This window comes from Mustela lutreola, chromosome 8 (genome assembly GCF_030435805.1).
Source record: "Mustela lutreola isolate mMusLut2 chromosome 8, mMusLut2.pri, whole genome shotgun sequence".
Taxonomy (NCBI): Eukaryota; Metazoa; Chordata; class Mammalia; order Carnivora; family Mustelidae; genus Mustela; species Mustela lutreola.
Genome location: NC_081297.1, coordinates 78,321,197 through 78,338,782, shown reverse-complemented (window position 1 = coordinate 78,338,782; position 17,586 = coordinate 78,321,197). Strand labels below are relative to the sequence as shown.

Sequence of the window (17,586 nt, the reverse complement as noted above, 5' to 3'; positions counted from 1 at the left end):
ATGCCTATTTAAAAATGGCTTCTTTGTTTGCCATAGTCCTGCGGGACTCATGAATGCAAGCCCTGTTGGCTCTCAGAGCTAGATGATGGCAGCCAGCACATTTAGTGTCCTCCATAACAATTGGGACACTAGAGATGAGAATCTCCTCCCAGGCAGAAAGTGGCAACTTGGTTTTATTGTTAGAATAGAATGGAAAGAAAAGACAAGGGACATGTCCAATAGCTCTTTCAGGCTACAGGAAGGATCATAATCAAGATCCTTCATGCTAATTAGAAGTGGGATCCTCCAGTAGCAGCTTGTAAAGTATGCGGTCAGATTCCTTCCAGGGAAACACTGGGTAAGGCGCTTCTTTGCCTGCTGCTTCTATGCGGAGTCCTGGAGAGACAATGTGGTAAGTGCTCATGTGCCTATTAGCAACTGCTTTTCATTTCCTATATTTCTATGGGACTTATCAATTCAACCTCCACTGACTTTCAAAGCTAAGTGATTTAGGGGGCCTGTCCCTTGGGGAGCAGCCAAAAATTGGGGCTCTACTCTATATGTACGGCCCGAATCCTTCACTTCTCAGAGAGAAGCTGGGAGTTGGGGATTCCTTCCATTTGTATGGTGCTGTGCGGAGGGTGAGGTTTGTGGTGAGAGTGTGTCTCAGCCTTTACTATCTTTTAGATGGGGTATTTTTTTTTTAGTTTCCCAATGTGTTGATGTCACTCAACTAGTTTCTGGATTTCCTTCAGAGGGAATTGCTCTGTGTATAGCTGCATAGTCAGAGCACCCATGGCAGGAGGGAAATTAAGCATTCTCCTATACCGCCATCTTGGTCTGGAGTCTACGCCTGTTTTTATTATCTACATTTCAACTACTGGAATTATTGTTTTATTCTTTCTTTGGTCTATTGTTAAAAGTTGTCAGGATGTGTTGTTTTTTGAGCTTGGAGGTTTTATATATTATAATACAAACACTTGGGATATTATTATTTGCTTTTTAAATAATTTTTAAAGTGAAAGAGAAAATAACTTTTAATTGAATACCTCTTCACAACAATTTAAGTGTAGACAGAGTCTGTTTTGTATAAACTGGTTGTTAAGGATAATGTACTCTTGTTCATTTTTATTTCTACTTTCTAGAAAAATGGGTCATATCAAGAATATAGAAACTGTTTCCTTTTCTCTCCATTTTCCTGGTTTTAGGATGATCCATTCTCTGCCCTGGACATTCACTTGAGTGATCACTTAATGCAGGAAGGGATTTTGAAATTTCTTCAAGATGACAAAAGGACACTTGTTCTTGTGACTCACAAATTACAGTATCTAACACATGCTGACTGGGTAAGGGTTTAAGAGAAATTTCATTACTTTTAATATTATACTCATATACATAAACAGGGACATTAAGAAATGCTATCTTAAATAAAAGTAATTCATTTGGCCAGTTGAGGCTTTTTGTCACAATTCTGGTAATATATGCTTTCCTTAGATCATAGCCATGAAAGACGGAAGTGTACTAAGAGAAGGGACTTTGAAGGACATTCAGACCAAAGATGTTGAGCTCTATGAACACTGGAAAACACTTATGAATCGGCAAGATCAAGAATTAGAAAAGGTAATTGCTCATAATTCAGAAGCGTTCAGAGCCCACTTTAAAAGAGTCATGAATTATTAAATTCATGTAAAGGTATATGACCATTTAATATTTGATGATATTATGGTCCTCATTTGAAACCCAATGTAATTGTATAATTATATGTCACTAATAAATAGGCTACTTTGGGGGCATCTGGGTGGCTCAGTCAGTTAAGTGCCTCACTTCATCTCTGGTTGTGATCTCGGGGTCCTGGGGTAGAGCCCTGAATCAGGCTCTAGGTTCAGTGGGGAGCCTGCTTCTCTCTCTCCCCCTATTTGCTCATGCACACACTCACACATGCTTGCTCTCTCTCTGATCTTAAAACAAATAAATAGGCTACTTTGAAAGAATGAAATTCTAATGATAACTTTTGGAGGAAGTACTCTTGGGTTTTTAGAAAATTTTGATTTGAATTTGAACCATATTATAATTATATGTGTTTTTAAAACTTAAACTGTTCGCTGAATCATAGTATATCATTATTTTATCTTAATTTTCCTTCTGCATATCTTATTTTCTTCATCTGTAATGTGAGGTTATTTTCACTCACCACCTATAAATAGAGTGTCATGAACAAAACAAAATCTAAGGTGATTTTGAAAGAAGAGCGAGCTGTGAGCTGTGGGTGAAGTTGTTAAGCATGCCTGGACAGGGCTGGGGGATGAATGAAAGTCATCAGGAGGTAATAACAATAAACTTTTACATTGATACAGTTTTTAAGTTTAAAGCCTTCTTTACATAGCTCCATTGATTTTCACAACCTCCAGAAAAAGGCAAAGAAAATATGGGAAATAAGTAAAGAAAAATATGATCTCACTTTTATAGGTGAGAAAACTGAAGCCCAAAGAGGTTAAGTAACTCGTAAGCTGTACAGTACATATTGTAAGTGGTAGTAGGTGGACTTAAACCCAGGTCCGTATTCAGTGTAATTCCAATATAAACAACATTATGATATAAATATAACACTGAATGGGGTGAGAACTGAGTCAGAGACCAGACTAAGAGCAGTGAAAGAACAGCTTGTGGTTGAGAGGTGAAATTAGCAACTGTATTAGCAATTTTTTTAAATGTTTTTTGAGTTGAGACTAGGAAGTGTCCAGAACTTGGTACTCCTGGTCAGGAATCAGCACTATAAAATGAAATTTTTGTATCAGCAAATTTCTGAGAACACCAAGAAATTAAAATGCATTATTTCATAAAAGAATAAAAGGATCTGTGTTTCAATCGAGAGAGGAAGATTAAAAAGTCAGACAGACCCTAGGATTGCTCTGTGTTCTGTGTATTTGCCAAAGACCTCAAAAGCAAACTACCTACGGAAGAAAAGACATATGTAAAAGTAGAAGTTTAAGTAGAATGGGACAAATCACAGAACCAATTAGATGAGGATATTCATTAAAAAAAAAAAATTACAAGGTACTATCAGCAAGTGCCCACTTAGGGATTATACCGTGAGAAATTTGATTGGGATAGCTCCAAATGACGTTTTTTTTTTTACAGTGACCAAGATGTCAGGGACAAAAGAATATGATGTAAGCTTAAGGAGTAGGGCCACTTATGGTTTACTTTGGAAAGAAAATCTGGAAAAAAAAAAAGAGAGAGAGAGAGATTTGTTGGCTTGATTTTATAATAATAGTGACTGTTAAACAAGCCTGGAAGAAAGTCCATTAAGTTGTATTTAGAAATGAAGTGATCACTTGAGATAGCACAGCTCTATAATTAAAGACACGTTACAGGGTTATAAATCAGTGGGTGGAGATATGGAGCAAGTTAGGGTGTGAACAGAGTGAGTGCAGATGCAAGGTTGAACAGCGGCTGGTAGAAGCCAGAAAGAACAGTGCACCTGTCCAGAATCCTCACCTGGGTGTGGAGGAGGTTAATGCCACCCAGGGAAGGGAAGGCACTAGGAATTCATCTGAAGGCAGGGAGAGTCACTCTGGGGGTTGGGGGGCGGGCAGGGGAAGGACAGTTTCTTGTTCACTTTGTTTTGTGGCAGGGTCAGGTGTTTGACAAGAACGCTAGTTCTCAACCAGGGTCCAGTTTGCTTGTTAGGGGACATTTGGCCACATTTAGAAATATTTTGGTCAGTCACAGCTGAGGGGCAGGTGCTACTAGTGGGTAGAAGACAGGGGAGCTGCTAAATGTCCTACAGTGCAGCCCCCACAACAAAGAGTTTTCTGACCAAAATGTCAACAGTGCCAAGGTCAAGAAAGGCTGACTTAGAGCCGGAGCAAATCGAGCAAGCAGAGAAGACCAGCAAAACAGAACATCCTGTCCCTGGGCTTTAGACACCACTGTCTGCTTAAGGCCTGAGGGGTCAACAAGAGAAACGTTATAAGGATAGTAATGAAAACTACAAGAAGGTGGAGGAGATAACACTTTGAGCTGATTTAAATATTACTAAAAATTCTAGCTTGGATGACACCATTATCTTCCTAATGTTATTAAGCAAAATAAAACTAACATCATTTGATGTCTCCTCCCCCAGCCCTCACTTTAATCCAATCTATAACAGGCGCTCAAGAAATGCTTATTAAATAAATGAAGTGAATTCACTTAAGTCAAATATCAACATAATTTAAAATATTTAACCTGTAATGAGCTTAATATGAGCGTTTACTTATAAGAAAGATGAGTAAAGATTTCTTTTAAGTATCTGAGATGTTCCATCTTTTGCTCACATAGCAGGAAGAATTGAACAGGGACCAAATCTGTTGTTTTCCAATGTGCAGGGTAATTTCATTTTATTACTCTGTCGGCAAAGGATCGAGTCAGCTTTAATTTGTGTTTAAGCTCATGTACAAGCTAGTTTTCATATCATTAGGCATAATTAAAAGCTGATATGAAATTGTCTCTGAAAAAAAAAAGCTATTCAAGAAACACAATAGCTTTCATTTTTTTTAAACCAAGAATCTGGAAACAATAGAGCCTTCTAACAAGTCTCCAAAATCGCACATGTTGTGTAAGCCCAAAACAAAAGCAACAACCACCATGATCACTACTTAGAGACTGACCACTATGGGTTTATTTGTTTATTGATATAACAGTCAAACTGTGAGGGGTGTGTGTGTGTGTGTGTGTGTGCATATGCAGAAAGCCCTCAAAGCTATGGTTAGTTTCCCAAACTGTCCTGCAGCAGCTGATTTAACCCACAGTGTATTAAACTGATACTACCACTCCAGTTCTGAAGCCAAGGGGACTTGGGTGTTGGAAGAAGAGGAATGGAGAAATTAAATTCTTCTCCCTGTCTTGAGCACACAAATCTGAAGCAACTCTGAAAAATTCACATAGTTTGTTTGGGGGATGTTTCCTTTCTCCTTCTGCATATTTCTCCTCCTTAGGCTTTCTCCTAAAGGTGCTAGGCACCTAAGTACCCTCATTTTTCATTACTTACCTTCTTTCACTGCCTATTGAAGTCTGTTGCTTTTGTGCAGCTACCCTAGTGAGATGTTAAGGAAACTCACTCTGATTTAGTAATTTACTAGAAGAGGGGATGAGTGATAGTGCTTTGCCCAGTCTAGAACTGCATGCATTTTTGAAGGAAATTATTTATTATCATGAATAAATCTTTAGTTAGACAATTATAGGGACTATCTGAAAGTGAGGTAAAGATAAAACAAGTAGCAGTGGTGAAATATGCCTTAAGGAAGTGTCCCTGCTCCTGGGGTTGGCGCCCTTGTGTTGTTGCTACTACCCTGGCTTCTTACTGCCCAACACCTCTGAGCTCTGAAGCCTTACAAACCTCAGATGTTGCCTCACAACTACTCCTACGACAGGAGTTGTGGATCTCTATAGAGAGCAGAGAGCCCAAGACTGGCAAAGATAACTAACAGTTGGTACGTATGGGTCACTGATGGGTGAGTCAAAACCTTCCTGTGGCTGTGAGCTCCTTGAATAATGGTAATGTGGTGTTTACTGTAGGATATGGAAGCTGACCAAACAACTCTAGAGAGGAAAACCCTTCGAAGAGCCATGTACTCAAGAGAGGCCAAAGCCCAAATGGAGGATGAAGATGAAGGTAGACTTTTCTCTTCTATCTGAAACCTTCAAGTGGGACGTGACTGCTTTACCTTGGCACCTGATAAACAGTGTGCCCATGAAGAATAAAAAGCCACTTCGTAGGTAGAAAAGAACTAAGCCAAATATGAATATTGAAAATGAAAAGAATAGGAGCAAAAGAAAAGTATATATAATCCATCAACCAGCATCATGAGAGGTTTCTAAGTGTGTCTTAGTGTATTTGTGCTGTGTGAGAGAGGGCTGAGAGGCAAGGCCCGGTTTGTGATCAGACCTAGACCCTTGTTTTTATAAATTGGAAAGGACTAGTAGAATGACCAAGTCATTAATAAAATGTAAGTCCTTCAGAAATAGGCAATAAATTGGAAATATGAAGAAAATACTGTTTTGAAATATTTATATTTGAATCATTCAGTAAGTCCTCATGGAATTTTCATAACAGTACAGCAGTGAAGAAGAAGAGAATTCCACAAAAGCCATTTGTTATGTTTCAGTTTTCTGGATCTAATAAGGTATAGTAAAGAACAAAAGATTTCCTGGAATATATTGGAATAAGATGAAATAATTACATTGCCTTGACATGTGTTGCCAAGAAGTTTGTAAGAGAAATCTCATATAATTCCATAGGGTAAATGCACTATACTTCATGTTTCTTATACAGTTTTTGCTTAAGACTGCATTTACAAGCCAGTTAACAAAGAGAGAAAATTGTAATTTCAAGCTAAAAACCACCAAGACATGCTACCTTTTTATACCAGATAACTATTCAGTATTTCAGTAAATACTCTTTGAGAGAATGGATGAATGGATTTTGCACTTCAATTCCTTAGATTTAAGAATATTTTTAAAGAACGTCTGGTGCTATTTTCAACATTTTGAGGAACCTCCATGCTGTTTTCCAGAGAGGTTGCACCAGTTTGCATTCCCACCAACAGTGTAGGAGGGTTCCCCTTTCTCCGCATCCTCGCCAGCATCTGTCATTTCCTGACTTGTTGATTTTAGCCATTCTGACTGGTGTGAGGTGATATCGCATTGTGGTTTTGATTTGTATTTCCCTGGTGCCTAGTGATATGGAGCACTTTTTCATGTGTCTGTTGGCCATCTGGATGTCTTCTTTGCAGAAATGTCTGTTCATGTCCTCTGCCCATTTCTTGATTGGATTATTTGTTCTTTGGGTGTTGAGTTTGCTAAGTTCTTTATAGATTCTGGACACTAGTCCTTTATCTGATATGTCATTTGCAAATATCTTCTCCCATTCTGTCAGTTGTCTTTTGATTTTGTTAACTGTTTCCTTGCCCTATGACCCAGCAATTGCACTATTGGGTATTTACCCTAAAGATACAAACATAGTGATCCAAAGGGGCACGTGTACCCGAATGTTTATAGCAGCAATGTCCACAATAGCCAAACTATGGAAAGAACCTAGATGTCCATCAACAGATGAATGGATCAAGAAGAGGTGGTATATATACACAATGGAATACTATGCAGCCATCAAAAGAAATGAAATCTTGCCATTTGCGACAACATGGATGGAACTAGAGCGTATCATGCTTAGCGAAATAAGTCAAGCAGAGAAAGACAACTATCATATGATCTCCCTGATATGAGGAAGTGGTGATGCAACATGGGGGCTTAAGTGGGTAGGAGAAGAATAAATGAAACAAGATGGGATTGGGAGGGAGACAAACCATAAGTGACTCTTAATCTCACAAAACAAACTGAGGGTTGCTGGGGGGAGGGGGTTTGGGAGAAGGGGGTGGGATTATGGACATTGGGGAGGGTATGTGCTTTGGTGAGTGCTGTGAAGTGTGTAAACCTGGTGATTCACAGACCTGTACCCCTGGGGATAAAAATATATGTTTATAAAAAATAAAAAATTATATAAAATGAAAAAAAAAAAAAAGAACGTCTGGTGCTGTAAAAAGACATCAGCCTTTAGAATTTAAAACCAGTTATTTCTAATGTATTCTAAAAGTGGAGTCATGCCCACTTACGCTCTCCACTGTTCCAGTGGTGAATATATGGCTGGATACTCTACCCCGGGCTTGTTGGTTAATCCATTCTCTGGGGCACAAAATAACGTAGTACTACTTTCCTACAAAATAAAATGATGTAATGCATATCAAAGAGCCGAGTATGCTACGTATTTTTCACTCGGTTGCTATTCCTGGTCCTGGTCAGTATGTCTGTTTCAGCCACCAAGAAGGGAAGAAGGGAAGTAGTTGCACATATTGTTCCTAACTCCTTACCATCAGCCAGTTCATTACATGGACAGATTAGGTACTGGGAGAAGGAAGAAATCTTGTCATTAGCTGGGCAGCCATAGGCAAGTTGAAATTTCAGTTAGTATGGAAACAGTGAATGGATGTTGGGGAGACAGCAAGTAGTCTGGAAGTGAACTTTCATCACGTAGATTTCTAATCCTGCTCACGCATTGAACCTACCCTTACCAAAGGACAGATTTTCTGAGACCTGTTCATTTACTTCATCTAGTTCAAAATATTAGGATCTTTGGTGATGCTCAGTCTTCCCATAGTATCCACATTTAGATTTCTGTGGTCTGATAAACTGTAAATCAAAGTTACCTCTCTTCCCTACCCATAACCTGCTCAGTATACAGTAGTAGAATACATAACAGGATAACTGCAATGAAAATGGTCTTTGGAAAAGGAAAGGATGGGAAATGCACAACCGTTGCCAGACCACACAAATAATCAAATATTGCCAGTGAGGAAATGCCGAAATTCTGTCTTCTTAGTGGAGTATGTTCTTAGGATAATCATCTTGGAGTTTCCAGATGGTTTAAACATCTGAGAGGAACTCCCTGACTCTTGTCCTCTGTCCTCTGCCTTTGCTCTCTGGAAGATTTCTTCTTGCTCATGCGCCTCCGTGACCACATCTAAAATGGACCATAGAGAACAGAGATTATGCCCTCTTGGGCAATCCACAAATTTCAGAGTCTATCTCCTTCTGGTGAAGTTTTACAAATACAGAAATTTAGAGTTCAAAGAATTACGTATTTAAGGGCCAGACCTGTGGTTTCATTGGCAATATGGTTCTTTCAATAAATTTGTAAACTTCTAGTCTATACTTCTAGTCAATTTGTTGTGTAATTAATTGGCAAATTATCTCATCCAGACATAAATGTTACTTCTTGTTTTGCTCATCCATTCATTTTTCACCAATTTTTTCAATGGGTGTTTTTCCTGCTAAAAGCATTTAAGATTTCTAAGACTAACACTTGTATTTCTATAAATCTGAGGGGGATTTTTATATGCTTTTTTGTAAGGTAATATCAATTTTATCTACCTGTTGACTGAGGAGAGCTTAAACTAATATTTTACATGCAGAGGAAGAAGAAGAGGAAGATGAGGATGATAATATGTCCACTGTAATGAGGCTCAGAACTAAAATGCCTTGGAAAACCTGCTGGCGATATCTTACTTCTGGAGGATTCTTCTTGCTCTTCCTGATGATTTTCTCTAAGCTTTTGAAACATTCAGTCATTGTGGCCATCGACTACTGGCTGGCCACATGGACTTCGGAGTACAGTATAAACAATAGTGGAAAAGCTGATCAGGTATAGTGAATTCTGTTTTAAATCATTAAGGGAATTAATATTGAGATTAATAGTGATACTTTTATTTAGTTTGATATTAATATTAATATTAATCATTAATTATTATTATTATTATCATTAATTATTAATATTAATCATTAATTGTAATGATTCAGTAAGTTAACTAAAATAGGACCTGAAATGGAATGACCTGTCAAAACGGAAACTATTTGGATTTCTTTTGCATTTTTAAAGCTTATCATAAGAAACATTAAAAGATAATGTTTGGATTTGGATTCAGGGAAGGTATAAGCACATGATTGTGTGCGTGTATGTGTGTGTGTGTAACATATACATGGAACTTTGGTTGTTATTGTTTTGATGGTATTGATTTTAACTACTGACACCAACGTATTAGTTGGTCACTCTGAGATTAGGGATAGGAAGGATAAACTCTACGGTGTAGAAAGCCAAGAATATTCCAAATCGGAAAATAGACTGTAATGCTTCATCTGCCCTTAGGCAAACCTTGGAAGAGGGTGAAGGAAACCAGTGGGGACAGGGTGGGGGTACTGTGTTTAGTCTCCACGAACTGTCTAAACTGATGCAAGATAATGAAGTTGAAAATATTGTCTGACTTTGATATTTTGTGTTCCAGTAAGAAAATACTGATAATTTCATATGTGGGTTTTTGGTGTTGTTTGCTTTTTAGACCTACTATGTAGCTGGATTTAGCATACTTTGTGGAGCAGGTATTTTCCTCTGCCTTGTTACATCTCTCACTGTAGAATGGATGGGTCTCACGGCTGCCAAAAACCTTCACCACAATCTCCTCAATAAGATAATTCTTGGACCAATAAGGTAAAAAAGTAGTTATTTCTTACTCCCCCACACAAAATCATAAAACATGAATCTTTAAATTTAAGCAAAGTGTGAAACTTTAGAGAGTGTATTTGGTCTTTGAGCAAATGAATAGGAACCTTCCCATTTTCTGGGCTCTAAGTTGTCCATTAGCAGTGTTCAGGTTCCAGACAGTTTAGTATTATCATACATTCTAATCTGTTTATTGCCTAGATTCTTTGATACCACCCCCCTGGGACTGATTCTCAATCGTTTCTCAGCTGATACAAATATCATTGATCAGGTGAGTGCCTCTGAGTTACTTCCAAGTTCAAAAACAACTTTTTCAGTGTAAGATAAATAATATTTAAGATAAACCATGATTCCTATTAACAATAAAATATTTCTAAAACTTTAAGCCTATATGCACTCATATCAATATTATATGCACAACTGATTTCTAGAATAAAAACTTAAAGATTTAACTTGAAATAATGTATGCATGTAGAAGAGGATATTTAGAGAATCAGTGTGAAATAATAAACTAACACTTAGTTTTTAATTATAAAAAGGAATCATTTTGATCAATGTATCTCCAGTCACAACAAAATTCTTAAAGTTTAGTATCGATGAAGAGTGTCTCCCAGAAGTGAAGGATAGAAGGCCAAGCTGTCTTACATGTCCTTTACTTCAACTAGACTGGCTCTTTACTAAGAAAAGCTTTAGATGGTATGATATTTTAGAGAGTATTCCAGGGATGCCGAGTTTATTTTAGATCCGTCTGCCTCTGGAAGTTTGTCCTGAAATTAAAGTCCTTAAACTCTAAAATTGGATCACTCCAAAAACAGACCCCTTAGGATAACTGACAGAAGAATCCATCAAATCCAGCGCTTGTCGTTTCTGACTTTCGGAGTTACTATCAGAATATCTAAATTAAAAAAAAAAAAAAAGAATATCTAAATTATCCCCAGTTTAGGAAAACAATGCTTGATGCATGCAGCTGACTAAAAAGTATACTGAAAAATTTTGATGTATTCTTTGGTGTCAGTCACATTGCATCTAAAACACTTCATAAGGAATACATATGCAAAAAAGTAGAGACAACACAGTCTTTATTTGGAAGATGAAATGATTGCCACCTAGAAAGTTCAAGACAATTAGTACAATAAAAAAAAAAAAACAGCTAGATTGACAGTTCAGAAGAGTATCTGCATAAAGTGTATGATATAAAATTCAGTAACTTTCTCTGCACCAATTAAAAAATTAAGTGAAAAATAAATACTACTCATAATAATAACAAAAACAAAAGTAGAGAGGGAAACTAATAAGAAGAAAAGAGATACAACAATCCTGGAAATCTGAAAAATCCTGTATATACAGAGAATTCCCCTATCAGATACCCAGAAAACATTATAAAAATAAAGTACTCTGGTGATCACAGAAAACAAGTAGTTCAAAAGAATAAAATGGAGAACTCAGAAACACCAGCATATGGAGAAATTTAACACAGGATAAGTGTGGTTTCTGGAATCAGTAAGAAAAAGATTATTTTTTTAATAAAGGATGTTGGGACAATTAGCTATCCATAAAATAAAAGCAAATACTTATGGAATAAAGATGGCCATAGAAAGATATAAAACTATAAAATAAAATGCGGGAGAATGGTTTTAGAATTTTGGGATAGGAATTAAGTAAGACACAAAATTCTGAATAAGGAAAAAAGCCAGCAGAAATGATTATATAAAATTTCAAACTTCTGTTGAACTAAAAACATCAAAGATGAATTTAAAATATAATAGATTAACTGGGAGAAAAGCTGGAACATATGTAAAGCAAGAGGAAAACATCCATAACCTATAAAGACCATCTAAAAATCAACAAGGAAAATAAATAATCCAATCAAAAACATGTAAAGGATATGAGCAAGCCAAATACAGAAAATTAATGTGAATTTCTTACAGAAGAGGAATAGCTAACTATGTTTTTAATAGTATGCAGCCATTAAAAAAGAGGGAGATTTGTGTATGGTAACATGGGAAGATTTATAGACTATCTTGTTCAGTAAAATAAATCAAGAACACATAGACAAATGAGATTTATTTCCATAAAATCCCCAAGATAAATTGACTGACAGAGGATAAGTAGATAGGTAGGGAAGTGGATAAAAATACTGAGCTAAGGGAAGTGAGTGAAATTGAAGGAATGAAGACTTGCTTACAATGAAAACGTCCATGTGGTACTTTGGTAAATAATTATATAATTTAACTTTGAAGTGAATATTTTATTGCACTGTAACCAATATTTTCTTTGAGCTCAAACATTTTCCCTTTCCAATTACCTTCTTCACAGCACATCCCTCCAACTTTGGAATCTCTGACTCGCTCAACATTGCTCTGTCTGTCTGCCATTGGCATGATTTCTTATGCTACCCCTGTGTTCCTGGTCGCTCTCGTGCCTCTTGGGGTCGCCTTTTACTTTATCCAGAAATATTTTCGAGTCGCTTCTAAGTAAGTAAAACAAAGTTTTATTCATTTTCAAAAACCTATGTATTTGATTTGCTGTGATCCAGATTTGCTATAGTGTTTTTCAAGATTAGGTATGGAATTTGGAAAAGCAATCTATTTTTAACACGATAAAACCTATATTATATTTCGTTTGGAGATTTATTATAATTGTTTCTGTAATTGGTTGTTAAATCTTGGATATTTATTAACATGTGGATTGACGTGTTGAGTTTTGAGTCCACAAACTGTGCCAAATCTTTCATTCTGTGATCCATTTTCTGAACATGACATTGACAGAAATCTTGTAAAACCAGACACAGTTCCAAAGAGTAAGTGACTTCATATTGTTCTATTGCACAGTGGGAAGAAAAGATAAAATATTGTAAAATGCTAAAATGCATTCTGTAAAAATCAGAAGAATTTAAAAAGGTTAAAGAGATAAGTCAGAGTGATGACTAGAAAAGGAGATAATCTTGAATGTCTGATAGAAGAGCTGTAACTCCAAGAGATTGGAACTTTCCAGATTGGATAATTTAACACATACTTGAGTACCCAGCCAAATATAAATAAAAGTAGCCATGAATCTTACATTCTTCTATTAATATAAGATTTATCATTTGCTGAGATGTACTATAGTTAAATGATATGTAGTACCAGTTGTTTTAAAATTAAATCGTAGTGGGAGACGAAGCATGAGAGACTAAGGACTCTGAAAAACAAACTGAGGGTTTTAGAGTCGGGAGGGGGGTTGGGGGCATGGGTGAGCCTGGTGGGGGATATTAAGGAGGGCATGTATTGCATGAAGTACTGGATGTGGTACATAAACAATGAATCTTGGAACACTGAAAAAATTAAATTAAATTTTTTAAAAAATTCCAGTTCAGCTTTGAAGAGTTGTTATAAATAATACAGTAAATTTATACCATTGCAATAATCACTTTATTTTTTTTAAAGATTTTATTTATTTATTTGACAGACAGAAATCACAAGTAGATGGAGAGGCAGGCAGAGAGAGAGAGAGGGAATCAGGCTCCCTGCTGAGCAGAGAGAGCCCGACGCGGGCCTCGATCCCAGGACCCCGAGATCATGACCTGAGCCAAAGGCAGCGGCTTAACCCACTGAGCCACCCAGGCACCCGCAATAATCACTTTATTGCAACAAACACTCAATAGGCATTACAGTGTTGAAAATAATTGTGTAAGCCATGTGGCAGGTGAAGGGATCCACCTGACAAGAACCTGTGCTCAAGAAACTTAGTCCCTGTAGATAAGGTAATCCTTGTTTGTGCATTAAGTGCTAGAATAAGAAGATAGATACTGAGTTTATTCGGTAAACTGAGGATATTTAATAGGACATGACTGCAAAGAAGACGATGAGAAATTGGGGAAGGTAATAAGAAAAGCCAAGATTGTAGTTGGGAACCTCTTAATATATCTTATAACGGTTTTTAATTTTAAAAATGTGGTTGTTTTCCCTCAGCTATGATTTGGGGGTCCTCCAATGTTAGAGATCTGTATTAAATCTAGAATGTTGGGGCGCCTGGGTGGCTCAGTGGGTTAAAGCCTCTGCCTTCAGCTCAGGTCATGATCTCAGGGTCCTGGGATCGAGCCCCACATCTGGCTCTCTGCTAAGCAGGGAGCCTGCTTCCTCCTCTCTATGCCTACTTGTGATCTCTGTCAAATAAATAAATAAAATCTTAGAAAAAAATCTAGAATGTTTTTTCATTCCCAGCCTCATCTGCTTTTCTTATAGCAAATTGAGACCAAAAGGGAAGAGTTAATCATGAGTTCACTTTTTCGTTTATTCTGTTACCATTACTGACACTGCTTGCTGGAGAGGCAAGTTCAGTTACTTTATTTCTGTTGTTTCCAAATCTATTCTTATCTTCTTATCACTAAATATTATAGTCATGTCTTACTTCAGTCACATATTCATTTGGGCTTATTTTTATCCCTTTGCAACACAAATTGAGGACAAAGACTAGGCAAACATTCCTAGTCCATTATAAATTGGAATTGCAAATCATTAAATAATTAAACAAATAATAAAAATTGTGGATTCTGTTCATTATAACAAAGAACAATCTGTTACTAGCATTGATAGTGCCTAAAATATGAAGATGATCTTTTTTTAAAAAGAGATTTATTTATTTATTTTACAAAGAGAGAGAACGAATGGAAGGGGAAGAGAGAGAGAGAATCTCGAACAGACTCCACGCTGAGTGCAGAGCCCCATGTGAGGCACTATTTTGGGACCCTGAGATCAGGACCTGAGCTGAACCCAAGTGTCAGATGCTTACCCAACTGTGCCACCCAGGCACCGCATGGATGAGATGGCCACTTTTAAAGAATTAACACTGATAATGGATTATCAAACATTCTTATTTGAAATTCTATGGAAGTAAACAAGTATAAGCACATGACATTTAGTTTCACAGACAAAAAACCTTTCTAGGGACACCTGGGTGGCTCAATCGGTTAAGTGTTTGCCTTCAGCTCAGGTCATGATCCTGGGGTCCTGGGATTGAGCCCCACATCAGGCTCCCTGCTCCGTGGGGAGTCTGCTTTGGCCTCTCCTTCTGCTTGCCGCTCAGCCTACATGTGCTCTCTCTCTCTCTCTCTCTCTCTCAAATAAATAAATAAATAATCTTAAAAACAAAACAAAAAAAACCTTTCTAGATGTTGAGCCTCTGCAGGACTCACTCATATTGAAAAACTCAGGCAACTTAACAGGCTGTTTTGTAAGTACCAAAAGGAATTAAAGTGGGAGACAGGATATGTCATGGAATTTGGAATCTCTGAAATCAAAGACCTAATGTGTGGTTAACTCTGTAAGGAAGTGTGAGTCCTACTTACAAGAATATAAGGTCAAGCTGTGCCCTCCCCTTCTTGGTTTCACAAAGCACAGTCTTATAAACAAGGGTTTCTCCATCCTAATTTTTTCCCTTCATTGCAAACCTCAAATGCAGTGACCACCTGTTACTTGTGTCAAATTGACAAATAGCCACTTAGTTTTATGGTTAAAGTAGCAAACTACTCACATTCCTTCATACTTGATTTCCTCCACTCCTCTTTCTTTCCCTTCCCTCTTTCTTTCTGTCTCCTCTGCAGTTTCTAAAGAGGACAAATCCATTGTAGGAACTCAAAAGAGTTTTGCATTTGTTTGTGGCACTACACAGGCAGCCCAGAATGGCCCAAGTTATTGTTGAAGATTATGAACAGTTTAATTCATTGACTCTGGAAGGTGAATGTTGATGCTGCAGCTCTAAACCCTCAACCCCAAAACCTAAACCATGGCAGGAAAAAAAAACTGAAAAGAAAAAAGAGGATTATTTTGAAACATATGGTATAACACTTAGCCTATCTTCTAGAAATGTTAGCTTATGTGGCTTCAGGAAATGTTTTCATCACTAGTATGCATCTTTATGAAAAGGATGATTCAGATGTTTGTCCACTAAATGTTCATTGAATATTATACGTATATATATATATATATATATGCACACACATATATACATATATATATAATATACATTTTATATGTATATTTTATAGTTCCTCAGAGGACCAATGAAAAAAGTTCCATGAAGCGTGGAGGCAAGGAAGCAAATTCATTGTGGCCAAGGGCAAATTCGTTGTCTTTTTCTTCAAATCCCTTTATTCCGTGTCTTCCACCCTGGTAAATAATACCATCATTTGTCAAGTCGGCTAAGCTAGAAACAGCCAAGCTATATTTGACAATTCTCTCTTACTCACCCTGCTACCATTCATCGATTGTCACAATTTAGAAACCTACTTCTGGGAGACTGTTTTAAATCTCATTAGGGGGCGCCTGGGTGGCTCAGTGGATTAAGCCACTGCCTTCGGCTCAGGTCATGATCTCAGTGTCCTGGGATCGAGCCCCGCATCGGGCTCTTTGCTCAGCGGGAGCCTGCTTCTCTCTCTCTCTCTGCCTGACTCTCTGCCTACTTGTGATTTCTCTCTCTGTCAAATAAATAAATAAAATCTTTAAAAAAAAAAAAATCTCATTAGAATCCCAGTAATTCAGAACTTTAAAAAAAAAATCTCTGATGTAGAGTGCCCTAACTCACTTACTCTCTTTCATCCTTTATAGCCGACCAAGTCATGTTGCTGAAGCACAGCCTGATCATTTCATTTCTAGACTTCAGGGATTTTGTCCAAGTCACCCAGGACCCTCCACCACAAGTCCCCTCTCTCCTTTACACAGCCTTTCCCTGCTGCAGCACTCGCAAAGGATTCTGGGCACCACCCAGACTGCACCTGCCCGCGTTCTTTAGTCTGCTGTGTTTGCCCTTATTCCCATAGCTGGAATGCGCTTCTTGTTTTATTGACGCCCTCCTCAAAGCTTAAGATTTGGCCTAAATTCCACATGTCCCCCCAAAATATTACCCACCTCCGAGGTAGGAGGTAATCGTCCTTTCCTCTGTGTCCCCATAGCAGTTTGCTATAGTTGTTGCACAAAGCAAGTAGTTTTTACAATGCAGTACATATGTGGCCTGGACCAAAATTCATTCTGTACTCATCTCTCTCTTCCTCTTTAGATTATAAACTGTTGAGGCTTTTGTTAACTGGGTTCTAGGAGGAATTAGTTGCAATAACAAGGAAAAACCCTAATTTAGGATGAACACAGTAGCCTCTGAACCTGAATGCATCTGAAGTTAATTTTGCACTTTTCTCTGTTCTAGAGATCTCCAGGAACTTGATGATTCTACCCAGCTCCCTCTACTTTGCCACTTCTCAGAAACAGCTGAAGGACTCACCACCATTCGGGCATTTAGGTGAGCAAAGATATTTTCATTTTGCTGATTAGGCAATCATATAATCAACAAACCTATCTGCAAATAACTGATAATTGCTACCATTTTTTGGATGCCTACTGTGTGGGCATGGCAGTGTTCTAAACTAGAAGAGGGAAAATACGGCAATAAATGTTCAGAGTTAGTCTAATTCTCTGAAATTTTGACAAACATAAAGAAAGAATGAAATACCGTATTGGAAAGATACTAGCTGTGTAATGTCGATCTGT

The 17,586-nt window shown here is 37.5% G+C and overlaps 1 protein-coding gene across 12 annotated transcripts in view; it reads left to right on the top strand.

Moving 5' to 3' along the window:
* The window catches only part of ABCC9 (ATP binding cassette subfamily C member 9), a 158,150-nt gene that overhangs the window by 105,512 nt on the left and 35,052 nt on the right, over nt 1-17,586 (top strand). For all 12 annotated transcript variants that reach the window (XM_059185727.1, XM_059185722.1, XM_059185716.1 and 9 more), the window contains 8 exons: nt 1,188-1,325; nt 1,474-1,599; nt 5,539-5,635; nt 8,988-9,217; nt 9,909-10,057; nt 10,271-10,340; nt 12,386-12,543; nt 17,246-17,338. In XM_059185727.1, coding sequence (XP_059041710.1) covers nt 1,188-1,325; nt 1,474-1,599; nt 5,539-5,635; nt 8,988-9,217; nt 9,909-10,057; nt 10,271-10,340; nt 12,386-12,543; nt 17,246-17,338 — 1,061 coding nt within the window. The remainder of the gene's footprint in view (nt 1-1,187; nt 1,326-1,473; nt 1,600-5,538; nt 5,636-8,987; nt 9,218-9,908; nt 10,058-10,270; nt 10,341-12,385; nt 12,544-17,245; nt 17,339-17,586) is intronic.